The sequence below is a fragment of the Mus caroli genome, chromosome 2 (genome assembly GCF_900094665.2).
Source record: "Mus caroli chromosome 2, CAROLI_EIJ_v1.1, whole genome shotgun sequence".
Lineage (NCBI taxonomy): Eukaryota > Metazoa > Chordata > Mammalia > Rodentia > Muridae > Mus > Mus caroli.
The window spans coordinates 74,082,086-74,109,192 of record NC_034571.1 but is presented as its reverse complement, the minus strand read 5'-3'; the positions used below and the strand labels follow the sequence as shown (position 1 = coordinate 74,109,192).

The window sequence follows — 27,107 nt, the reverse complement described above, 5'->3', positions numbered from 1 at the left end:
AAAACAAACAAACAAAATAAAAACAAAAAAAGAAAAGAAAAGAAATGTCTTTACATCTTCCAGTGTTTAAAGACTTACGAGACATATTTGAGGTACTTACACTCGACAGGAAAAGTTAAATTGAAGGAACCCACAGGTAGAAAAATCATCTCCAATATTAAATTTGGTTTAGTAAAAGTGTAAGACAGTGGATTTGGAATTTCTCTCAAATAAGACGAAAATTTTCTAATCTTTTTACTAGATAAGAATACTAGTTCACCATATCTCCATCTTGATATTCATGTGTGCTTAGGCGTTTGGGCACCTCTGCTCTCCAATGCTGTGCCACGTTCTCCAGGAGAGCAGTACACTGAAGCACATTTTCAGTCTGCTACAGGATTGGCCCTATTTGTGTAAACCCTAGTTTAACCTGATTATTAACAATTACGTTGTGTTTTCTACTTACAATTAGAGTGTATTCAAATTTATTGGTCCCTTGCTTCACAGATTTATCTCAGTATGTGGTGTATTCAAACAGAATTTTGTATTTTTAATTAGGGGATTAGATAAGTAATTCTGAAGAGCCAAAAAAAAAAAAATACCCTGTTAGGCATCATTTTGCCTAACAATGTGACATACACCGTGTGTGTGAGAGTGTGTATGTGTGTGTGTGTGTTCAGGGTGTTGTGCTAGTGCCATCTATCCAGCAGGCTGTTTTTCAAGCCACATTTTAAAAAGTGGACATGTGCAGGAACTGTGAGCACAATTAGCACCAGGCAGATAAACCCAGCTTTAATCCTGTTTACGGTCCGCATCAGGCAGATGTGCCAAGATTGATGCAGACAAGCCCTGGGCTTACAGTAATATTTTTAAAAGTGCAGCTCACTGTCCTATTTTTGTTAAACCTTTGCTCACTATCCTTAAGTGTCACCGGCTTTGCTCTCCTTATTTGCCACTGTAACCCATTTTGAATAGGTCCTGCTTTGCTCTCATAGTGACAGGGTAACCTGCCAGGAAAGGTTATCTTTATTCCCTGTAATTAAATTGGCTCCCCTTCCCCCAAGAAGATACAATAGGAAGTGGGTGCTGAATTAAATAAATAGCAAGCTATCCAATAGACGCATACTTAAATCCCTTGCAAGAACAGATGGCCCCAGTATCTCTGTAAGTAATGCGAGAGGACAGTTAGTGTTCTGAAGCAACTAGCAACGACCAATATGATCCGAATGAGCCAATAGATTTCAAATAACGAGCCACATGCCACCAACCAGAGCTCTACACTGTCTGTGAGGGGTTAATGTAGGTAGCCTGCAACACAGTGCCTGTAGGCCATTTCTGCATTTGTATCTCCTGATATCAAATATGAATTTATAAATGAAGTTGTACTCCAGAGTCTTCCTAGGAGCTGTGCCACTTGTTCTTAAGGTAGGAAGTAAAGCCACATTTGAAACACGTGCCCAGAAAAATCAGCGGGCATGGTGCTTCTCTTCAGAACGCTTTCTTTATTCTACAGTCTGATCATCATAGGTTCATGGAAATATGGCTTTCACGTGTAATTATGAGAATAACTGCTTTCCTTGTGACGGAAACCGATACGATCCCAGGAGTGGCCAGTGTGACTCAGCCCAGCCATTCAAGAGAATGGAATCCAAGCAGAGATTTAAGATCTCAGCCCTTTCTTTGTTCAGCACTTAAAATAACTTACTTATTTTCAAAAGCCTCTTCTTGTTTCATTTGTAGACAAAAAGGAATCTAAGTCACTCTTAAAATAATCCTTCGAGAGACACAGGCAGGTAATCCATCTTTACGGAACCAACACTGCTTTATACAACACAGTTGATTTTCTTTTGTTTTCTTTACTCATGTTTATAATGAATATTTGTGCATCCTGAGAGTGTCCAAAGGGTGTCCTGAAGTAGTGGCTGAGGAGAAATAATGAGCTAAGATTTTCAGTTTATCCCATCAGATAATCCCCAGAACCTTTAGCCTTTCCTGAGGCTAGCCCTAGGGCTTTCCCCAGGCAACCTTCATTAACCTCTGATCCAGGAGGCTGGCTGTGTTGCCTCACCCAGAGCCAGCAGGTCTCCTGCTCATTGCTTACAAACTTCAAAACCTAAAAGGTGCAGCTAAGCGCAGCCTACACTGCTGATTAAACATGTAGGCCGAAGCTTCCTGATATAAACATTTCCAAGTCAAGTGCTCCCAGAGTTCTAACATGCCTTTTTTGTTGGACCCATTTCTACACAGAACACTAAATTCCAATGGTGCTACAGTCTTCTGCTACATCAATGTGCTTCAGGAAACACACATTCTATTATCACACAAGTTGTTTCCAAGTTTGACCTCAGTGACACTTGGGTGAGCTTTCCTTTTCCTTCAGCTGGGTTTATTACTTATTGTTTTGGAGTTAATTCTGAAAAGCAAGTTAAAAACTCTGCATACAAAAAGCCTTTCCCTCCCTCCCTCCCTCCCTCCCTCCCTCCCTACCTCCCTCCCTCCCTCCCTCTCTCCTTTCATCCTTCAGAGTGCATGAGCTAGGGTGGACATTAGAGGACAATGTCCAGAAGTTGCTCAGAGCTCACCAAGCCTCTTTCCCCACTGAGCCTTCGTGCCTCCAATTTTCCCCTTTTCTACACTTAAAATTACCCCTACTGCTGATCACTGGAAGGGAAAGCTAATGAAGACTGATGAGAAAACCAGCACTTCATGTTCTCGGTTTTATCTCTCTGTGTGGGTGACTGGGCTTAAGCATTTTCTGTGGTTATTTCTTGGTTTTCTTCCAAGTAATATGTAAGCAGGTTCAACCCCCCCCCCATCAACTGTGTAACTTGCTTTTTTTTTTTTTAAAGAATTATTTGTTTATTTTATGTATATGAGTGCACTGTAGCTGTCTTCAGACACACCAGAAGAGGGCATCAGATCCCATTACAGATGGTTGTGAGCCACCATGTGGTTGCTGGGAATTGAACTCAGGACCTCTGGACAAGCAGTCAGTGCTCATGACCACTGAGCCATCTCTCCAACCCTGTAACTTGCTTTTATTACATGCATTCATTCTTAGTGTCAATGTCTTTCTGGATGCGGACACACACTTATTCAATAAAAGCTGCAAAAGGCAAGGATGGTTTATTCTACCATTCTCTGAACAGACACTAGTGCAGCTTCCGATCATTTTGCTATGATGAATACTGCTGCAATTCACATTTGGGAATCTTTTGATGCTCACAGCATAGTGCCCAGCAGCTACCATTGGCCTGCTTCTGCTGCTCTAAAACTGCTTCCTTTTCAGCCATACCATGGCCTACCCTTAGTTTTGATCCCATGCCAACCTAGAAGGCAGAGTGGTGTTTGGTTGTTTAAATTTGCATTTCTTTGATTACTAATTAGGTTGAACTTCTTCCCGTGTTTGTTGCTTGATTTGCATTCCTTCTTTTGTGGAATGCCTGCTTGAGTCTTCTATGTTCTTTTCCATGAAAGTGTTGCAAATAACTCTTTGGCCTTTGCTTTCTTCGTGACTTTTCTTTATGAATCTTTAGGACTTTTAAAGTGATCAAATGATTTTTTAGGTCAGGCAACTTGAGCTCTGTGTGTCTGACTGTTTATCATGCTTGATGCATTTTTAACTTAAGGCTATATAAATTTCTAATCTAGAAATACTGCTGCAATTTATGAGATAAATTATTTCTTTTTATTTCTTCAAATAAGTTTGCAACCACTTTCTACTCCTTTCCACACAGTTTAGATTTCTTTAGATAAGTATACTAGTGGATTTTCAAATACACACACACATTTCTGTGCTCCATTCATTTCTGTTTCTAGATATTGAAATTACTGCCACTTTGCAGATTATACCTGCTGGGGACAGCAATTGCCTCCAATGTTTTGTTTTTAGGATCTTTTTCTAGCTAATACAGCCTGTTACTCCAAGAGCACTTGCAAGTCATTTGAACAGACTCCCTGTTCATCCAAACATAAAAAAAAAAAAAATTCCCAATGAGGTTTTACCTAAAGTTTTATCAGAAATATTCTTGAACACTGAGATTTTAGACTTGCAAGACATGTAATCTTGGGATTTAGTCTACCTCCTTTCACTTGTTGGTTTTTCAGGAAATTTTAAATGACTTCCCTCATCAGTTCCTGCATCAATAGTTGCTGCTGTTTCCAAAGGTATCATATGCTAATTGATATGCAATTTCAATTTTCCCCATTATGTCTTCTTAGATGTAGACATATTCACTTGCAATTTTCATTGGGTCTATTGCTTAGGTGGACTCACTTGAATCTTAGAAATACGTCCTGCTACAGCCAGAAATTAGAGTCTGAATCCTGCCTCTCTCTGCAGCACCAGGCTTGCCTTTTATCTCCTGATGGTTAGCCAGTGTATTGAAATACCCTGGGGTAGCCAAGGTGCCAGTAGACATTCTTCTTCCTGTAAAGGCTTCTCTGTTTGTCATTTTACCAAATGTGATATTGACTTCTGGTTGCTATCTATAAATTTGTGGTTTATAAGAGATTTAAGTTAGAATAATTATTGAATTACTTAAGTAAAACCCATGCATACCGAAGGGTTCAAACTATGTGGAATGAGATTTCAAATAAAAATCATGGAGATCATCTTTTTGTATTCTTAGTGTCTATTTCTTTTTTCCCCCTTCCTATTCTTCCATTTCCCCTCTGCATGTTTATGGCATGTTTTACTCTGCAATACCAATTCTTTAATTGGCATAGCTTGCAACCAACATTATCAGATTAGCCTAGGAGCTTTTTGCAATATACAAATGGGGTCTCATGCCAAGGTCATTTGAGATACACCTACAAATGGGTGAAAGGCAAGCAAGGGATAGGAAATAAGGAAAAGAATATGTGAGGGGACTACTCACTTTGTGTCTGTGTATTGAGTGTCTGTGTGAATTGTGTGTGTGTACTGAATGCGTGTATGCACTATTGTGAGTACACATGCTCGTGAAGGAGAGATGGCAACCCTGGATGTCTTCTCTGTTGCTCACCAGCTTTGCGAGACAGATTCTCTTACTGAACCACATGTGCGAAGCAGCTCACATATTTGGCTATATTATCTGGTTAGCCAGCAGCTGGAATCCACCCATCTCTGTCCTTTTCCTCCCAAATGGTCAGAGCCCCGTGCGACCCACATCTGGCTTTTAAGTATCTGCTAAGTGACTGAACTCAGACTCTTCTACCTGTACACTTTATCCACTAAGTGTCTACACCATAGCTCTGAAAAAACAAATCTTAAATACCAATGGAAACTATAAAGAGGTTTCACTAATTGCTTGACTAACAGAACTTTGTAAAACTACCCATAGATAGACCAAAACAAGTTCTTCACCTGAGTACTATAATATAGCTGTATACTACATCTCCCCAGAAGCACCTCCATGGAGTGGATATGCTTAGCTTTCCAGACTGTTGACCACACAGCCTGTTACACACCACTGGGTGAGGCTATCCCTGAACTTTTGAGGAGTCAGTTTTCATCCCCTATGAACTGACAAATCTCACTTGTAAAAGAAGTCAGACAGCTTCCCTCTATTGATCAGTTTAGGTGGTGACTGTGGTGACATGGCTGCCTTACTATCTATGACATGGAATATCTTGATACTTAGAGGAAAACCCGTGGAATTGATCCTGAGAGAGGACTGACTTTTAAGCCACTGAAAGATCTCAGCAGGCCATGCCAAGCAGACCTGAAACCTGAGCCTTCTTAAGAGTGACAAGTTTGCCAGGCACTGGCATAGCCTCATATGAGACAGCTATATCAGGGTCCCTTCAGCAAAATCTTGCTGGCATATGCAATAGTGTCTGGGTTTGGTGGCTGATTATGGGATGGATCCCTGGGTGGGGTAGTCTCTGGATAGTCCATCCTTTTGTCTTAGCTCCAAACTTTGTCTCTGTAACTCCTTTCATGGGTATTTTGTTCCCTCTTCTGGATGCTCACAGTCATCTATAGGATGGAACACAGGGCACCCAATGGCGGAGCTAAAGAAAGTACCCAAGGAGCTGAAGGGGTCTGCAACCATATAGGTGGAACAACAATATGAACTAACCAGTACCCCCCAGAGCTCGTGTCTCTAGCTGCATATGTATCAGAAGATGGACTAGTTGGCCATCATTGGGAAGAGAGGCCCCTAGGTCTTGCAAACTTTATTTGCCTCAGTATGGGGGAATACCAGGGCCAAGAAGTGGGAGTGGGTGGGTAGGGAAGCAGGGCGGGGGGAGGGTATAAGGAACTTTCGGAATAGCATTTGAAATGTAAATAAAGGAAATATCTAATAAAAAAAAAGTTGAGATTAAAAAATAATTTAAAAAAAAGAGTGTCAAATTTGTAAAGGGGACTTGCTTTCACCTGATCTTCCTGCTGCCGAATCATGGAGAACAAAGATTTTCTTCTCTTTTTTCCAGGAGCTTCCATGTGCTCAGTGGGCAATCAGGCTACACCTTCCTCTGTGGTTAGAAGAGGAAGCCACCTCCTTGTAGAAACTTGTAGAGAAGTCTTTGCAACTAACATAGAATACATCCATCTTCATTGGAAGGTTTCTTCTCTGGATTCAGGAACTCCTGACACTGCTGAGAGAGGGGAAGAGACAGGCAGACAGACAGACAGACAGAAGAGGAGGAACTTCTCACTGTCTTTTGGTTTCAGCAGTCTCAATCTTCACTTGTGTTGCCACTCCTCAATGCTCCTTTTATCCTGGATCATACATGCACATAAGCATGAACATGCGCACACTCATATATGTATGCGTCTTTGAATACCTCATTGTGTGGGCTTGGCAGATAGGCTGGCTGTTTTTATGTCCTCATGGATGTCCCTGCATGTTTTTAATTCCTTGGCTGTAGTATGATCCCTCTGAGTCGTGCTCTGAAGTCTTGAACCATAGACCCACAGCAGCCTCTAGTCACTCGCTCGTGAGACCCTCTTCTAAATGCTGTCCCCAGTTTCCCCCTCAGTACTCCCATTCTGCTTCCATACCATATGCACGTGTGTGACTCAGTGATAATGTATATATCTTTTACTTTAATAAGTCATCGTAGACCTATGTCCGTGAGCAAAATCAGTGTTCTCCACTTTTCAGCATTAGAAATCCATTGCATAGTGCTGGTGTGTTATTTAAATGTTGCCTTATCTGCTTGTCAATTTGTTTATCCATGGGGTGTTTCTAAGACTCCAAAGGTCATAAGTATTGTGTCACAGGGTCTCTGGGCCATCCATGTACTTCAGTTTTTCTCTACCCTTGGAAAAACTGACCTAATCCTCCTTTTCTTTCATTTTCAGCTCATGCAGGGACAGAGGCAAAAGGCAAAACCATGAAATTCCAAGTGTTAATGGTTCCGTGGTTGTCAGCTGTTATTCATCCACTCAAAATGGAGAGACAGTGGTTTTGACCGAGAGTTTAATTTCTTCTTAGGTGGCACCAGGCGTGATCTTCTGGGCAAAGAAGAGTCCCTAGAACTTGAAGACATCTTCTCAGTGAAGCTGAAGCGGCGTTGCTGGGCCAAGCATCCAGGCAGAGACACACTGCTGGGCATAACGCTTTTCATCTGCTTGAAGGAGCAACGGAACAAACTAAAGGACTCCACACTGGATCTTATTAACTTCAGTGAAGACCACTGTGACATATGGTTTAGACAGTTCAAGAAAATCCTGGAAGGTAAGTCCTCATCATGGAGATTTTTAATGAACACAGGCTTCCTCACTTTAGGTAGGGAACATCACATGTCAGGGGACAGAGCAGTGGGGTGGTGGTTAAGAGCACTCTCTGCTCTTCCAGAAGACTCAGCACTCAGTGGCTCACAACCATCTATAACTCCAGTTCCAGGGGTTCTAACGCCCTCTTTTGGCCTTCATGGGCACCAAGAATGCACCTGGTACACATTCAGACACATAGACAGGCCAAACACCCATACATCTAAAATAAAAAGAAATTCTAAACCCACAAGTTACTTTTCTGGGAGAGAAGACCATCTGATCGAGCTGTGGACCAGCCTTTCTGTTTATAGTCTGTTGTTTTCCTCCCGAGGAGACCTTGTAACTTGTCAGGTGCATTTAAAAATTCAGCTAAGAAAATCATGTTATTTTCCCCTCTATTTTGCTGATGTGACTGACATAATGGAGCGATTGGAAATTGAGCCTTGAAATATCCTTCCATTCAAGAGTAAATCTCACGTCATCATGGCCATATAGTTCTTTAAATGTGCTATTGAATTAATTTGATATGACTTTCTTAAGGACTCTTGCATAAATATCCATGAGAAGTGGTATCTTTGCGTCTTTGCTTGATTTTGCTATCTAAACAATCTTGCAATCTGATCTTACAAAATGAATTGTAAGTTGTCTTTTGAATGATCACATTTATGAAGAAGTTTTGTTAATTTTAAGTGAGACAGATTTTTATTTTATTTATATGTATGGGGGTGTTGTCTGTGTTGCCTGTGTGTATATATGTGCACTGTGTACATGCGGTGTCCATAGAGGCCAGTTGAGGACATTAGAACCCCTGGAACTGGAGCTATATAACAGTTGTGAGCTGACTTGTGGGTGCTGGAAGCCAAACCCACTGAGCCATTCTTCCAGCCACCTAATAAGTTTTAAAATAATTTCATTTCATTTAAAATGAAAAAAAGATACTTCCATATATGTGTGCATTTGTGGTGTGTTAGGGTGGATGTCCATGCTATAGTGCATATGTGGAGGTGTGTGTGCATTTGTGGTGTGTTAGGGTGGATGTACATGCTATAGTGCATATGTGGAGGTCAGAGGACAACGCTGTGGAGTTGACTCCCTCCTCCACCTTCATACGGATTCTGGGGATAGAATTCTGGTGGCAGGTATCCTGGGAAAGCACCCCTTCCTTTTCATACACCCTGCTAGCCCTGTAGAAGTATCTTTATTGTCCTAACTCACATTTCTCTTGAGCTTGTTTTAGGATTAACTTGCTTCCTATCCACACATTGCCAACAAAGAACATTTATGTGTTGGAAGTTTGAAAATAATTATAGATTCAAATAATTATAGATTTAAAAATCTATAATTTGCTATGTTTTTTTTTACAGCTGAGAGTTGTCTATTGTGGGGTAGATTTTTCTGAAGGTTAATGCTCACAAGGGTATGCCCAATAATGACTTCAGTGTGGTTGAAAATTTGAAGTGAGAGTTTTATAGTTTGAATGTTAAAATTTTTAAATACCATGCACATCATATGTATATAATTTACCTAATTAAAACACCTTATTTGGAGATTATATAGATTATTTTCCAGTTGATCCATTTGGAAAAAAAACATTTTTCAGATTGAACATTGCAGCAGGAGCTGGAGTAATTAGTGCAGTTTGGGGTTGGGGTAACAGTGTTGGGTCCCAGATAGAAAGCAGGTCATAGCGATATCAGGAGCTTATAGCCCCAGCAGCACTAATCCAGATTACCGTATGGACACACACTGGCCTGTGATGTATAGCTGCTAAGCATTTTCCTATAGCCCATGGTAAGCTCAAGTGACTGCTTCGTGCCTGGGATGCTCTGCTTCCTCATCATGCCTGTTTTGTATTTTGAAGATCTGCCTTTCGAGGACAGGAGCACACAGAGGCCAGAGTTTGGTTCATCTTTCTACAAAGAAAGAATAAGTGTGTTCATAATTAGAAAGAATTCATTGTAATAGGCTATTTTTCAATGCTGTTACTTTAAATTTCTCTCAAAAGATTTTAATTGAATTTATTAATAGGAGTAGGTATTCAGAAGGCTTAGATGGTCAATAAAATAAGAATGTGTCAATGTGAGCCTCTTCCTTGTGCAAAGGTCCGAGAACACTCCCAGAGGGCTTATAAAGAACTGGCTAGGGCAACCTCAATATATCTTACCCAAGCAAGCAAAGGACGTCTAGGCAAACCTCAATTTGGTAAAAGCAATTTTATAGGAGTAGAGAGGCTTGTCAAAACCCAAGCAAAATACCTCTGAACACACTGTCTAAATATTTAGTTTGATGAATGATGTTTTAGCTTCATCTAGGGTTAAAAATATAGTGAAATTGTAAGGAATGAATAAACTGTACATTTTTGTTAAGCATCCTCTGGGGATTTTACTTTGTAAAATTTAGATGAGGGGAGGGGGGAACAGTGAAATCCAGAGGATCATCTTCTCTGGCTTGCTCCTGGAGTATAGAATAATTTTTCCCATGGAAAGCAAAGAAATTGGCTTCTAAACCCAAACAATGCTGACAGTTAGGGTTATGAACCTCTAGTGAGCGTGTAAGAACCTAAACAAGTGTCCGCTACATCTCTGCATCCAGAGACCCAGAGTGTCCCCTAGGGGGCAGGTCTCTGTCCCATTGTACACAATCTGGATCTTCTCCAGCATGCTCAAGGGCATGTCTGAGGCTACAAAGCTCTCTGTCAGTTGTATTACATAGGATTTCCCTTTTTAAGTGTCCCCTCTGCAGATCCAAATAATTCAAGCATTCATTAAAGTGCCTGTCATGCAAGAATCAGAGTTAGCTCCAACCCTCTTCCCTGAAGGGTGGAGACTCTGTGTCCTTAACAGGCTTTCCAGGCTGAGGTCTGTTGCCCAACTCTTCCTGATCTTCCTGGTTTGCTTTCCTTGGCATTAGGTCTGTGTGTGCATTGTCTTCCTTCCTTATATCCACCATCCCTTGACTCTGACACAGGGCTTGAGTTTTTGTCAGAGAGTGATTGCTCACTGGTTCCACCCTTGCCCAGGATTCCTCATCCTAAGAGCTTATTGTTTGTAGAAAGTTTGGGGAGGGAAGAACTGAAATTTTGCATATCAAAAATGTCTATAACTTCCAGTCAAATATTAGACAACCGTATTTTAATTCCAAAGACAAAGAGCTTACTTCTACAAGTTGTTCTTAAAATGGCATCGAATTCGAAGTTATTTTGAATTTTGTCTTGATTGAGCAAGTATCACTTTTTTATTGCCAGCACTTAACAAGTCTCTTCTCTTATTCTCCTAAGGAGAAAAACAAGGAGACATTTAAGCCTCAAACGGGTGGTCCTCTAGTCTTAATTAATCCAACAATCACAATTTTATATAGCTCTGACACTGTGTTATTTCTAGATATGAGCAATTATACTTGGAATCTGAGCAAGGAATAAGATGTGATAATTTTTAAAGGCAAAGTTGGCAGGAGCGGCTGGAGAAAGAAAGCAATAGCAAATACTTGAGATCTGAAAACTAATTAACATTGACTAAATAATTACAGGTTTATAAATATAATAGAGCACATTTTCTTTATATCTTAAAGTCAATTAATTTCACTCTTGACCCACTTTTCTGAGCACAGTTGAGCGCACCATCTTTTAACTTTTCTCTGCTCTGAGTTTTTGAGACAAAGTCTATGTAGCTCATCCTAACCTTGAACTCATGTTCTTCCCTCCAGAGCCTTCACCTTACTGGAATTACAGGACGGTACCACTGTACCCAGCTTCCTTTTCAACTTTTGGTCATAGAGAAGCTGTCATAGTGTTGTAACTAGTAGACAACATAATTCATTCATGTAATACACATTATGCTATGACTCTCTGCTTTGCATCATAAACAAAGAGAAAACCCTGAAATAATAAAAAACAAACAAACAAACAAACAAACAGAACATACTGCTTTTGAAGAGAACAGGAGTTCAGTTGCTGACCCCCACAGCAGCAGGCTCACAACCACCTAGAACAGCTCTAGGGGATACAACACATCTGGCCTCTGCCGGCATCTGCACTCACATGCACACACTGCCCCCACAACCCACCCAAAAGCACAGCTACACATAGTAAAAATAATAAAGACACTTAAAAATGGAGATGTATTTCTTAATCCTGTTCATCCTGGAGATGGAGAATACAATATGTTGTTTTAAAAATGGGTCAAACATACAACGCAGACACTAACAAACTTAATGAAAACTATAGTCGCTGACCGTTGATTCTGGAAGTAAAGGGTTTTTATTTTTATTTTCATTTTTATTTTTTGAGCACTTGTCATCATTATGCCAAAAGTAGTCTAACATAATGCTTTCTGATTTTAGCGTAAGTACCTGTGATGCAAAGTATACACAGCTTTCAATATAGTATATATGTATATATATATGCTATGTATATGTTATACTGGTATATAATTAGATGTGTCCATTTTTATCCCTTTAGGGCACAATTCTATTTTTTTTTTTTTTTTTTACACATTTGAGTTTCCTAGTACTGGCCATTTGAAAGCTCCTGAACTAAGCTTTTCCCTAGAGACAATAATCTGAGTGAGTATCCTTGGACCTTCAAGTGCAGGCTCACAAGTGTCATTTGGCTCCTCAAAATTGATAGAAACCTAGAGAAATAAGGACAAGTCTTTGTTGTTGTTGTTGTTGTTGTTCAAAAGCTCTAAAGGTGTCTGCTAAGTGACTTGGAAAATAAATGGATGATGCGTACTTAAGACTCCGACTGGCTCCAAGGGAAGATGCCCTGCTCTGGGAACTTAGGGACTTGTGACAAGATTCCTCTCCCTCTGGAGAGTAGGAAGCTCCAGGCTCTTTAAGAGCACTCTGAGAGGAAGTGAAGAAATCCATTGATTAAGAAGTAGAGGCATGCTTGGGAAGTAGTAGTATACAGCTTAAAAATGAAGACTAAATATAAAATCATACGGCAGTTTCTGTAATAAAATATACAAGAGAAGCCTTAGAAGAAAAATGCAGAAGGAATAAGCAAAACGTAGAACACGATTACTGAATTTTGCTGATATATTTAGAACTTGTCGACCTATTTCCAATTAGTATAGTTGATTAATGGTATTTTAGCCCACATTGAGGAGATTTAGTTCTGATGTCATTGCTGTTCAGTTCCATATCTTTAAATGCTAATTTCACAAGGCAGGAAAATATAAAGGCGCTACATGTGTTTCATTCATTTTGTTCTTGCAGTGTAGCTTGAAATTCTATTGTTATAGCTGAAATAAGCTTTCACATGGGAGGCACAAAGAAAACAGAAATGGTATTTAAATATCTAGTTTTAGTCATAAGAAAAGTAATTTTCCTTATTTTGCTATTACCTCAAATCTATGTCTGGTAGATTGATCTTGGTGTACACACAAACACACAAAAATCAAACAAACAAATAAAGAAAAAATTATTATTTCTTAAAACTGTTTGTTTAGAGCTTAGATCAGCGTGTATAAGCAAATCATAGTCAAACGCACACACGGGGGGGGGGGTGGGAGGGAATTGTCTTAGCTGGAAATGATACCGTGATATGATGAGAAATGATGTACTTAGAAGGAAACATAAGAGGTTACTATCATAAAGATTACTTTTATGCATGTGTGTATGTGCACGTATGTGGATATGTGACCTCATGGGTGCATGTGGCATGCTGGGTGTGTGGAGGTCAGAGGACTACTTGAAAGACTCAGTAGTCTTCCTCATGCAGGTCTTGAGGATTGAACTTAGGACCCACATAATGATCTCTTTTAAATGAGCAGTTGTTATCTGTTAAAAAAAAATGCTAGCATCAGACACTCAGTTGTATGCAGTATTGGTTGGGAGCAAGTGATCTGTTTAGGGACAGGGCTTTTGAATTCAAAACAGTGTCATATTTAAAGTACACTTGTCTTCTTAGGTACCAGGAAAAGCACTAAGAGATTAATTATTGATCAGTTGGCTGGACAGTAATATCATATATATCATTTTTGAATGTTTTTGCTACAAGTATACTTAACACACATAGAAACTGAGTATTGTAGCTCTTTTCTTATTTCTGTATTAACATCAAAGCATAATCCCATGTGAGGTCCTCTGTCCAAGAAAGATCATGTGATATCCATATCCTACAGCAGCTTAAAAATGTAGGTATTTGGAATGTCACTACCCCATTTACATCCCTGTACATTTTCTGCATCTGCTCACTACATACCCATTCTTCAGCTAATTGCATTTATTCCTTCTGAGTAAACCTTTTTGTGTCCCTACCACTTAAAACCAAACCACTTGAAAATCTTTTATTCAGACTATCAGCACACAGCAGCATCTCATGTCAGCCTGCTCAGGCAAACGGAAGCTTCATGAAGTCTGAGTACCCAAATCTATATGGACGGCAACCCTGCAATTCAAACATCAGAGGCTATCTGCATTGGCACATGACTTACTAAAGCTATTCATTGCAAGCATATTTAAGTGTTTTCCTTTTAATGATTTTATATAGCCTGTATCTTATAAACCAACTTGTAGATAAAAAGCCTATATTTTATCAAGCCAAAGTATTGACAACATGTTTAAAAATAAATTCGCCTCACTTATGTTTATTTCTTTTGGATCTTCTATCACTTACTGAACCGGACATTGCAAAAAGAACAATGAAATTCATCTCTATTAAATACTGAACAACTACCAATAGCACTAGCTCTTCAATGATTATTGTCCCATGAAAAGAAAATTTCATTCAGAATTCCAATTTGGTCATACTTGTATCTGAGATTATACATGGAGAGAAAGCGCAGCAACCATGTAATTTTTGCTAATAAGGCAATAGAAGCATTTACAGTTTATTTTAAACCTAGAACAGGTTGTTTCATATTTTGAATTGTTTCCATTCTAGCAATTAGCAGTGTGAAAATTTACCAAGTGTCAGCCTGCAAATATAGCAAACCATAGCATTAGATCCCAAGAACTTCACACAATAGAACAAACTCAAACCGAGAATACAGAATGACCACATCTAAAACAATCACTCAAAAAGAGAAACTGAAAATATCTAAGAATCTGAAAATCTGCTTTCTAGAAAATTTATCTTCACTCCGTGACCTGCTATTCCTGGACCTGAGCCTCTAGAGACTCTAACTGAATAGATCTAGGTGGCCCCAGAGATAGGCCTCTTGTAGGGGACTCATTAGTTAATCTCATGTGTTGCTAGGAGCAATCTCCAGGATATTGTCAACTTCAGACGACTTAGTTTCACTGATGCATGTGTGCAAACCCCTAGACATCACACTTACCAAAGATGGCTTTGCAGACAGAATATAGAAGAGTTAAACTTCTATTTCATATGTTTGCAAAAGTTTGCTGACACCCATCCTTCAGTCACGTTGGGTCATTGCTTGTTCCCTAAACCTTTGTCCCTGTTCTGGTTTATACTAATCGAGACTGACAGACAGAGCTGATGGACTTCTTGCAGTTTCTTCTAGATTTTTCTCTCAAAGCTACTGCATTTTCAGCTGATAGGGAGCTAGACAGAACTAGTGGATTCTATTATACTTGAAACAAATGATCTCAGCAATCTTCCCGAGGGCTACTCAATGCCCTCTGCAGCACTTTCCTCCTAAGAGGGGGCTATGCTATTGTATGTAACTGATGATAATTATATTGAGAAAATTAATTGCTGTATTGTACAAGGAAATTATATTCTTGATTCACTCATTGACAGAGTGTCTTGAGAATAGAAGCCGACGAGCTTCTATATTCATTTTCGGGAATATCAATGTCAGATTGTTCTGCGAGAAAGAAATCTCCGTGACAGTGTGCTTTGTATAATTCAACTTCTTGGAGAAACAGTTTAGGTAGGCTTTCTCAGGTTTTGCCATGTGATTAGACTCAGAGTGGTAAATGAATATCCTCTAAACGTTTCCAGTAAAATGTTGAGCTAAGTTTTCATGCTGTTAAATGAATTAGTTAACACCACTTCTCTGAATATCAGAGAGTCATTATTTGAAAACTCAGAGGCTAATGATAATGACTGACATTTATTAAGCAGTTACTATATGCCACATACTTTGTGAACAACTCTTATGAATTATCTCATTAAATACTCATAATAGCATCAAGAACTATAAATATATTCCTGTAGAAATATGGGAACAAAATGACAAGTTTTGTTGTGAGACTTGAGGAGTTGAAATAATTCATGACAACAGTGAAACTGAATAAATTAATGATGGTTATCATTTCTTAGTTTATACACAAGAAAAGTAAAACTATTAAAAGGTTTTTAGAACCTGAATAATCCTATTTTTAAAATGCATGTATGTGAATGTATGTGTGTGTATGGAGGCCAGAAAAAGACATAGGTATGATCATTAGGGTCATTGTCTACACTGTCTCCTTTGAGACAGGGTCTCTCCTTGGTGTTGAGTTCACGAATTAGGGTAGACTTGCTAGCCACTGTGGTCCAGGGGTCCAGCTCTCTCTGCCTGCCCAAAACTAGGCTTAAATGTCACCATACCTGACATTTAGGGAATGAACTCAGGTTCTCATAGTTGCAATACTGTACCCATTGAGCCATTTTCCCAGAATGTTAAACTGGTTTCTCTCTATAAAAGGAGTAATTTTCTCCAGTTTGCTATTAGATCAAATTGGTGTCCCATTAAGACCGATCATCTTAGGGCAGTTGACGACAAAATTTAGAGCTTCTTTAAAACTCAGTTTTGTCTCATTCTTAAGTACAAAAACCTTATTTTTAACTGCTTTTGCTAGTGAGATGGTTTTATTTTTCCTTTCTGAAAAATAGCATTGGCTTGTTTTGAAAGAGATCATTTCTTACTAGTACATAGTTACGTATTCCTCCTTTTCTTTCTCAGACTCTGTAGTTATCATGCTTGCCCCTCCTTCTCTATCTGCTGCATACTACTTCTAGGCATCACAGTTCTCAGATGTCTTGGGGTGAACTGCACAGATACCATGGAAGACATGACAGTGGTTTCTTTATGCTAAACTAGAGGAATTGGAAACACTCACATAAACACACTGCTCTGTGACAACTATTGGGTTTCTACCTTTAGCAGAGTTTTCTAAACCTTGCTCAAATACTGTAAGTCTGCAAGATATATTCAAAGTTGAACAGGTCCTCAGATGATGCCAAAATGGAATGCCAGTTTTCCATGGGAAAGAAGTGAAGTAGAGAGTAACAAAGTGACAACCTTTATAATCTATACACCTAGAAATAAATGATATTTCACATTAGGCAATAAGTTGTTAGAGCTTCCTGGTGTTTATCAGAGTAATACTGATGCTAACATAATTGTGCAATGTTTATAAAGACATTACATGTACCTTCAGGAATCCTTTGTGGATACAATCTTATGCGGATAGATTGTTGTTGTTTAAGGCAGATGGGATATTTTCAATAGATAATGTAGTGCAGCACTGTGTAATTAGTTCTCAAATTACCCAGTTGTCAGCACTAAGAGGAAGAACACCTAAATAATAAAAAGAATCAATTTTAGTTCATTTTTAAAAAACATCTCTCAAGGGGAAAATTACATATCGTGAAAAATGTTCATTTGCTGTTTCTATTAGTTACACATCCTGATTTCTCCCTTATAAAGAGGAGACAAACAAAGTCTGTGTGTGTGCTTTCTGGGCCATTTGCAGGGATGACTAAGGGTTCTTGTCACTCAGTTTCTCAGACTACTTCCCTTCATATCATTACCTAAACAGAGAGAGCAATGAGAGAGTACAGGGAAGTGGGGAGGGAGAGAGGAGAGAAGGGAAAGGAATGAGAAGAGAAAGGAAGATAAGGAAGGAAGTTTGACCCATTCCTGAAGCTGGCCACTACATTGCTTAAGCCTGCTTTCTGTAATGTTGGTAGTGCTTGTTCACTTGTGGGTATCATGAGATACATTGCTGCTTTAGTGTGGATGTGGGATATTTCCCAGAAGCCCAGGTGTTAAAGGTTAGTGCCATTTGAAAGTGTAAATCTGAAGAGATGGGGCCCAGTGTGAGGTTGTAGGTCACTGGGTTCATGTCCTCAATGGAATTGTGATCTTCTAGAAGGTCTATTTTTCACATGGTCACTTCTAATGTGGGACCAGTCACAGGGCTGAACAAATGTGCTTTGAGAACAGCTGACTACTACAGAAGAAGGAAGATGAGGATTTGGAAAGGAGAGGATCAAGGAAGATCACTGTAGAGCCTTATGGGAATCAGAGGACAACACAGACCTCATTTCTGATAACTCTCAGCAACCTGTATTTCAAGAACCTAGAACAGGAGACATTCTCAGGACAATGTGCACATCTAATATTTTGATTTCTCAATATCAATTTCTACTCCGAAGAAACTAGCACTGTTGAGAAGCTTATTGGTACCAGGGATGGAACAAGCAAGGCAACCACAAAGTCTGTGGGTCACTTGGTTTTCTGTTACTGTTACAAAATACTTGACTGAATCAACTTGAACACAGTTTATCTTAGCGCACGGCCAGAGGTTTCAGTCCTCACTTGCATGGTCCCATGTTTACATAGGTTGTCATGGTGAGGCTATATAGTGCAAGAAATTCTGTTTATCTCAGGGCCAAAAAGTACAAGAAGAAAGCAAAGGAAGACACTCCATAACTTCATGCTTACAGAGCTTAAAGGAATAATCTACTTTTAGAAATGTCTTCTCTATTGCTCTGAACATTTTGTATCAATTACAATGCATATTATGATTTCCCAGTTTCAATGGTTAAATAAGTTTATTGTTTGCTCTTTGAAGTAGGACCTTTTGTGTCTGTTCCTGCTGTCTTCCCATTCAGGGTCTCCTCTGTAATCTCCAAGTGTTAATTGAAGTAGACATTTCTGGTTTTCTTGGAGACTCAGTTGTGGCATCTGATGTTTTTCTGGAAACCATTTTATAAGAGGATGCTTTTGCTGAAGCAGACATGTGGGAGGATATTTTGCTGAGAACAGACACGTAGTATTTTTCTAGAAGCAGCCTGGAAAAAGGGCATGTGGTATTTTGCTAGAGTGGAAACTTGAGAGAACATATGATGTTTGGAAAGAATATAAATATAACCCATAATATAGTAGACAATGCAGTGTGTATTGGTATGCCTTACCATTCTTTGTTGGTCATCATTGGGCTTTGCTGATTGATGCAGGTCTTCATGGATGATGCTAAGTGGTATTGGTATACCCTACCATTCTTTCCTGGTCATCATGTGTTGTGACTTCATAGTGATAAACACACCAACAAGCTTCTGGTGGTGCTTCTGTGGACCCTGCTGATTGGCTGAGCCTTGTGGTTTCTTCTGAATCAATCTGCCTTAACTGCTTCGTGAATGATATTTGTGAGTGGATCAAATTGCTGCTGCTGACTGATGTGAACTGAACTGCCGATTTCCCAACAAAGCAGATTGAATTTGCTCCAAAAAACTATTTGTAAACAGGTCCACATCCTCCTTTGCTCTATTAGCCTTTCCTTCCCATGGCCTTTGGTGGATGGTGGGCCAGAAGGATGGTTAAAGCATTTAAGAATCCTTATTAAAAGGAAGTTTTGAAAAATTAAGCCTACATGTAATCCCTAGCTCCTAGGGGCTGGGTTTGCAGGGGTCCTTTCATTTAGTGACTTGACCTCCTCCATTCCTTATCTATGCCATTCAGTTTTGCTTTTATTTTCTTATATTCCTTCTTGTTCCCTGAATTTAGTTTGCTGTTTGATTTCTAAAATTTGGACATGGAGATTCATTTTTACTCTTATTTTTATTAATGAAGATGTTGAAGACCTGAATTCTCACTGCTATAGATGCTGTAGCTCATAGAGTCCAAAAGTAAAATATTTTTACCACAATCTTTAAGTAATTACACAGTTTTTATTTGAGTTTTCCCTTCCACTTAGACACTGCTTCACAGAGATTTAATTTCTGAATGTTACTCTTTCACTGGTTTTGATTATAATTTCTGCTCCCATAAATGGCTCTGCCCTTCATGAATGTTCTCTAAAAGTTCTGCCTCTGCTCCTCTCTCTGATGTCTTTTTAGATATTCAACAACAGAAAGCTTAGTCACTTGGATGTGTTATAATGCATGTTAATTTTCTTCTTGCTGTAACACAAACCAGGGACATGTGCCTCATGGGTACTAGGTAAGCACTGGCCACTAAATGCCAGGTGTAGTTTATATTTTTCCGAGGGCTAAAGATGAAGAGGTTTTTCTTTTGTTTATTTGTTTCTTTCTTTTCCATAACTCCTTGCAAGCCCATCCCTTCTTCTATATCCCCTCTAATTTATATCCTGTTTTCTTGTTTGTTTTAGAAAGGACTATCTCACAGCAGATTTCCTGCTCCTTTGGTTCCAAAAGTATTTCTGGGGCTTCTTTCATAATGTTTTTTAGAGTCATGGCTAACAAGGTTTGTGTTATAAATGTATTAGCTTGGCATAAGCACCCCAACATTAATTTCTAGATAGAATATTTGCCCACCATTCGTATTTTTTTCTCTTTATGACCGTGTGTTCAGTTTATTCGTTCGTTTATTGATTGGAGTATTTGGTTTTCTAGTGTTTGATTTTTGGAGTTCATTCCATGGACTGGCTATTATCCACCATCTGATGTGTGGTTGGCAGAATTTTTCCTATTCTGGATGCTGTCTCTTCCCTTGTGTGTTTGTTCCTTTGGGCTTTTAAGAACTTGCAGATTACTGAGAATATTTCTTTTAAAACCACACCCAGTTATAGCACTTATGTGTGATCCAGAGAAAGCTACTTTAGTGAAACTTTCTAACTGGATTAAATTTATTAAATTAAAAACAATGGTGAAATAATTATCTGTTATTTTATAATTTTCTACTTTGGTGGGTGATTAAATGTCCAATTGTGCCATCAAATTAGATTCCTGAGATGTTAATTGTATTTAAATGATAATTGTTGTAACTGAGCCTATGGTTGGGAAAAAGTAACATAGTCTATAGGATGAACTGTCTCCTGTCTATCTCTCATTTGTTCACTCTCGATCTAGCTGGTGTTGGCTTCATTATTATCTAAATAGTGAAGCATTTACATCATTCCACCAGCAGGTGATTCCTTCTGTTTATTGTCCATCCCTTCGTGTGAGCTGGTAGAAAAAGATTTGTTCACACTGGCAAACTGCATATGAATTTATTTAAGTCAAACTGTGGCATTAGAATTATTTATATCTCTAGCAGTAAAGACCAGCACACATATGCTTTTGTTTGACAATAAAGAGAAATCAATACATTTCCATATAAATAACCTAAGATACAGAATAGTTTCCCCTCTCAGCTCTGCCGGGAAATAGTCAGATCTTTCGTGAAAGGCTTTTACCAGCGCTGTTACTCATTAACAGGGCACTCTTTACTCTCAGAAACTCTCAGGCAGTGCGGTAGCGAAGGAGTTTGTTTCTCCTGTTTAGGCTTTAGCTTTCCAACAATTTCGTTTGCTTTCTTCTGTGAAACAGTCGTGAATATCTAAAAGACTACTGCAGGATAACTTGTGTTGAGCACCCTGCCATTCCCATCACAGGCAAACTCAAAAACAGCACAGATGTGAGTCTGGGGGTGGTGTCCCCGTAGCTCTCGGGAGCCTTTGTTTGGAGAACACCCTGATTAACCCCCACCCTTCATGGTTCATTGACTCACTGATAGATCAAGTTTAAACTAGTACATATTAGCACATTTGTTACTAACAGAGGAGCAGTTGGCCACTCTGTTTTACACTGCTGGTTCATTGCAAACTGGCGTGCTAAAAAGGTCTCTACTCCAGAGTATGAATTGAGAGGTTACCAAGGGACTGAAAATCCAGTCAGTTGCATATTAATGTTGACTCGTGCTTCTATTTAAATCCTGGATTATCTACTGGGGAGGTGCTTATACTATTGAACAGTTATGAATAAGTGATCACTGCCTCTGTGAAATTCATTTTTTTCTAAGGGGTGGGGATTTAAATGTCTCAGTATAGTTTTATATTAATCAGTCTGTCCCTGGGTGAGGTCAGGAACCTGATGCCTGGTCTTGTGCTAGGCTAAAACATTGATCACTGGGTTCTTTGTAGCTGCTGATCTGACGTCTATCCTCGTAGTGTTTCTATATTCCCAGGTCCTGTGAAAATGTTTCTGTTCAGTCCAGAAGGCATGCCTGTTTTCTCATCAAACAAACAAAACAACCTCCTCTTCAGTTATCTGGCATGTGCATCAGTCCTTAAAAAGAAGCCTTAAAGGCCCATGCCTTACCTGCCTCACCCCCTCACTTCCTCGCTCTCCCAGTGTTTTTATGTAGTTAGTTCTTTTCCTGGAAACCAGGCTCAGAGAATCACCTGGCAGTAGTAAGTGGTGAAGGTTGCCTTGGCTTCACTGCTCACCAGTGCTGTCCTCTGGGCCACCTGCTTCTCGGCGTCTTCCTTTCTCTTGTGAGATGATGAAGGCTGAATGCCCAGTGGAGCCCAGGGACATCACACTGAGTCCAAGACAAGGACTGAAAAATGGAGGCTGCCATACAAAGCAAACAGTTTTGTATATAGGAAGGGCGGGCAGCTTGACTCTCCAGCTCTGTCTCTGGCCTTGGGTTCTAATTGATTTATTTCTGGAAAGTGAACTGATTTTAAGTTCTGAGCAAAAGGATCCGTGTTTATTTCCTATGCTGCTATTAATTTAGAAAAGCATTTGCCCGCTCTTACATATTCTCTACCAACTTTAACTTCCTACATACGGAGGCTCAGTACTCAGGCTGAGAAGATTAACCTGGCAGTAAAGAAGGAAGTAGTCACCCTTTACGTGCTTAATACTTCTTACAATGAATTTAAATGTCCAGCATTAAACCTGGTTTTGATAGATTATTGATTCTCCAACAACCACTTGTCTAAGCCTTTTTATTATACCTTAGGAATTAATGTAAGTGCTTTATGCTTTTTTGTCTGTTTTATACCATAGCATTTTAGAAATTGTTCTATAATACAGCTTGTCACTGTGTTAATCTCTTTAATTGGGTTTCTTTAATGCAGCTGAAATCTGTTTTATATTTTTCTATTTTTATTCTCTTTATATATATATACATATATGTACACACACACACACACACACACACACACACACATATATATAAACAGCTGACTATGGAAGAAGGAAGATGAGGATTTAGAAAGGAGAGGAACAAGGAAGATCACTGTAGAGCCTTATGGGAATCAGAGGACAACATAAACCTCTCTGTATCTGTATCTGTATCTGTATCTGTATCTGTATCTGTATCTGTATCTGTATCTGTATCTGTATCTGTATCTGTATCTGTATCTGTATCTGTATCTGTATCTATCTCTCTCTCTCTAATCTCTCTCTCTCTCTCTCTCTCTCTCTCTCTCTCTCTCTCTCTCTCTCTCTCTCTGTATGTATTGCAGAAAGTAAAAACACAAAACTTTTGATACAAGGAGATCCTGTCCTACTACAGGAGGAATTTAAAAAGTCAAATAAATATATTCCCAATCCCCTAAATGATGATGTGTGCTACCAAGAAATGGAAATGTTGTATTTTCCAGTGTGACTTTCTTGCAATAATGGACTACAATACATGAAACTGTAAGATCAGCAAATCCTCTCCTCCCCTGGATTGCTTTTGGGTCAGGGTATATCATCACAGCAATAGGAATAAAGCTGGAACAGTACCCGTGTGTACATCACCTTGATACTGTAGTTCTTACTGCTTTCCCATGTTTGTGTTAAACACTGTATCACTGTGTTACAAAGTAGACTATAGGCATTGTAATATATCTACCTGATGAACCTTTAATGTAATATCTACCCTAAATTTACCTTTAAACCAGACATTTCACAAATACCCAGATATCATTATCCACCAAACTTACTTATCATCACTGGTCCCTATCAAAAATGCCCTATTTACCATAATGTACATTTAGTTACTTTCTATTATGAGTCTTTCATTTAATTAATTATATTTAAATGATATTTGATTTCCCTGGTTTTGTTTTCTTTAACATTGACTTTGAAAAAGCCCAGATTATTGGTTCTATCGACACTTTAGTGGATGTAAGGGCTACTAGGATCGCTTGTCCTGATCTCTAGACATCCAGATGTGCTGTATCTACATCAGGGCGCGTCTTTCTAATGAGATGCCAGGGCATTCTTCCTCACTGCCTAGCGGCTTCTTCATGGCATCATTTAGCCTGTTCTTTGGTCCCCTAAATACAAAGTCTAGAATATGTGAAACTGGGTTTTCCGTCAAAAGTTTAATTGGATTCATTTTGGCCATTTCAGATAAAACTGTAAATGGTGCTATGTACCTCATATTATGACAGGTGGCATGTAATGATGACTGTTCCACTATTAGGCAAAACTGACACCTTAGTTAAAGATGTGACAATCAGATCTGTCTGTTGCAATGTTTCCATTTAAAAACAGTAAATTATGAGTGGTTCTTCAGTTTCAGAGGAGTATCTAGGTCTCAATAATTATGCCTTATAATGCTTTTGAGATGGATCAGTTATCCTTGCCTTATCTAATTAATTGCAGATGATATAGAGATTTCTGTTCAGTCTTTTAATCGAAATTAATGTCATCCCTCTATGAAGAGGATGTGGTGTCTGAATCTTGGGGTATTTCACCACTTATAACCACAGGAGCACTTTAAAAGACAGGATAACTACTTAATTTGTAATTATCAGTTTTCAAAGCAAGGCACAAATGCCTTTGAGCTGAGCAAGTGAGACCGAGTTGCACTTGAGTGAGAATGGACAGTCCTCCATAATACAGCCAAAAGTGATCTCCCAGAGAATCACAACGTAATCAAAATCGTTCCTGAAAGAAAGCAGGGGATTTGGAAGAAAGATTAGTGACTGGCACAATCTCAAATAGTCACTACTTTCTGTGAAGAAGCCAAGGCTGGAGGGCTTGGTGTATATGAGCCTGTTCATGGCGGGTCAGAGCAGTGTGGGCTGTAGCTGAGCGTGTGGATGGTGTTTAGGAGACTGGCCAGACAGTCAGGGACTTGGAAAAATGATTGACAATGAAGATGAGGTAGGGAACACACCTCCACAACAAAGCATAGAGCTGTCTCTCCTACATCAATGTCTGGCAAAGAGAACTCATTCTAAAGAGAAGATAGCATGCCACTTTCCATAGATGTTGATGTCCATCATTGCAAAGGAACGTACAGCATACATGATACCTGTAGAAACAGAGTGGTACTGCGACAGGCATGGGAGAAGCACAGATGTAACACGCACCACTCCTCATCCCCAAGACTGACTGAGTACCACCACCCTTAACTGGGAACACAGCAGCAGCCTTGAGTCCTGCCTGTGGTACCTTGTCCCAGAGGAACTTGCCAATCACTGGGTAGCATGCTGATTGTGTGGATTACATTGCATCCCCTCCACACTTGTATAAAATCGGTGTTTATTGAGGCAGAATCTAGATGTAGGCTTGTATTCCCATCTGCCGTGTTTCTCACACCACTCTCTGCGGACCTCCTGAAGGCTCAGCTCAATACACTTGAATCCTTTACAATGCAAGGGACTCTTTGATATCAAAAGCAGTGATGGGATTTGGCTAACAATGAATCCAATAGCTTTATCTTGTACCTGTTGTACCACACTGTATTCTAGACAGAAAAATGTTGTTTGTTGTTTGTTGAACAGAGTTCCCAGCTGTCTGTGTTCTGTGGGTCAGGGGATATAACTCAGAGCATGGCCTCTCATGTTCATACCCAGTGATATCTGCCTCCTGCCTCTGTATGACTTTGGATCCTGGTGATTTAGAAGTTTTATCATAAGTATACTTTCCCATGGGTACATGAGAACTATTCAATCTGATCAGACATTTGAAGCCAGTAGGCCACCTTACTAAATCAGATGTCAATATGTGAACCAATATGTGACTTAAGAAATGAATTGCTACACTGGAAAGGATATTCCTGATATATTCTGATTGTCAGAGGAAATACGTTTGCCTAGGAAGAGAGGCAAAACACTGATTCTACTCATGGTGTGTTCATGGAGTTGATGTCAGCATGGCAATATAAGTCCGAGGAAGCCTGGCCTCAGCCTTGTGTCTGAATGCTCACAATCATAAGACATGGATGTGTTAGCAACATGCTAATATGTGTCTGACATAACAGCCTCTGTGAGGACAGGATTGCCTTTTATCAGTAAGGCTAGATAGGGCCTAGACAGGTAGGACCAACCATAGCAGATAGAATCCCGAGCAAGTGAAATTTTCTAACAGTTGGTAAGAGGGCATGTAAAATGATCATTATTACTGATAAAAGTAATTATTAACCCAGACCATCTAAGAGGTTACAGGGAAACCCTATGATGAAAAGTGGGAGAATTAGAGATACTTTATGTGCAGAAATCAATAGTTTTGATTTCTGCATCTGATATAAAGTAAGGAGCAGGATGGAGGGAACAATCTTGACAGCAACAACAGAAAAGGTGAAAGAGTACAGCTGTTCAGCATTTACCTGAAAATAGTTAACATGGTACTGAGGGATATAGAAGAATTAATTATGAAGAAATATATGTTTTTTGTGTAAAAGAAATTGAACATCATAAAATTCTTTAAGGTAAACTTATTTTAATGTAATCCTATAAGATACCAGAAGGATTTATGATGCTAGATAAATTGATTTTAATGATCATGTGGGGCATGGCTCAAGCAAGTATTTAGCACGTGCAAAGCCTTGGGTTTGATTTCCAGCATCCCAAACATCATCAACGACCACAACAAAGTGCTACAGTGACTAAATGAACAGCCCTTCAGCCACACACCCGAGGAGCTACACCTTCAGGATTTTTGTGCATCTGACCGTAGCATTGAACTCTGGGAAATGGGGATGGGTTTGTAACTCCTAGGCAAGCTACATGTGGTTCTGAGAACAAACCCTACGATAGAACATGGGAAAATCCAAGCTATTAATCATGGAAACAAACAGAATCCATGGGAAAAGGCTGATCAGTTAATGAGTGATGTTGGGCCAGGTGGACTGCCAAGTGGAGAAAATATAAAGTTAACTTTTCATTTTATTTTTTCTACCAGAATAAATTTCAGATAGAATTTTTAAGAATATGAAATTGAGACCATAAAAGTATTAATAGAGAAATAGAGGTGTTTAAAGTCCCAAAGGACTTTTAAATATGACATAAAATTCAGAGGTCAGAATATAAACGTGAGAGAAACTCAGTGGTAAGTACTGAGAAACCTCCGCATGAAGGAAATGTCATAAATAAAAATGCAAGGGCAAAGAGACCGTGGAATGTATTTCTCACTATACAACAAGCAACCATGATTTTGCTCCAGGCCAGACTACTGTTATAACAAAAACAACCAGGGAAACACAGAACTCACTTGACAAATATGGCGTGATGTACAAGCTTGCAGAAAAATGGAAGCAACTTTTTAAATATTTTCTTTTTTTTT

General features: G+C 39.2%; 1 protein-coding gene across 3 annotated transcripts in view; it reads left to right on the top strand.

Annotated features, from left to right (window-relative positions):
* Nucleotides 1-27,107, top strand: part of Cerkl (ceramide kinase like) — a 109,445-nt gene that overhangs the window by 28,488 nt on the left and 53,850 nt on the right. For all 3 annotated transcript variants that reach the window (XM_029474280.1, XM_021185241.1, XM_021185209.1), the window contains exon 2: nucleotides 7,407-7,649. In XM_029474280.1, the coding sequence (XP_029330140.1) occupies nucleotides 7,407-7,649 (243 nt within the window). The remainder of the gene's footprint in view (nucleotides 1-7,406; nucleotides 7,650-27,107) is intronic.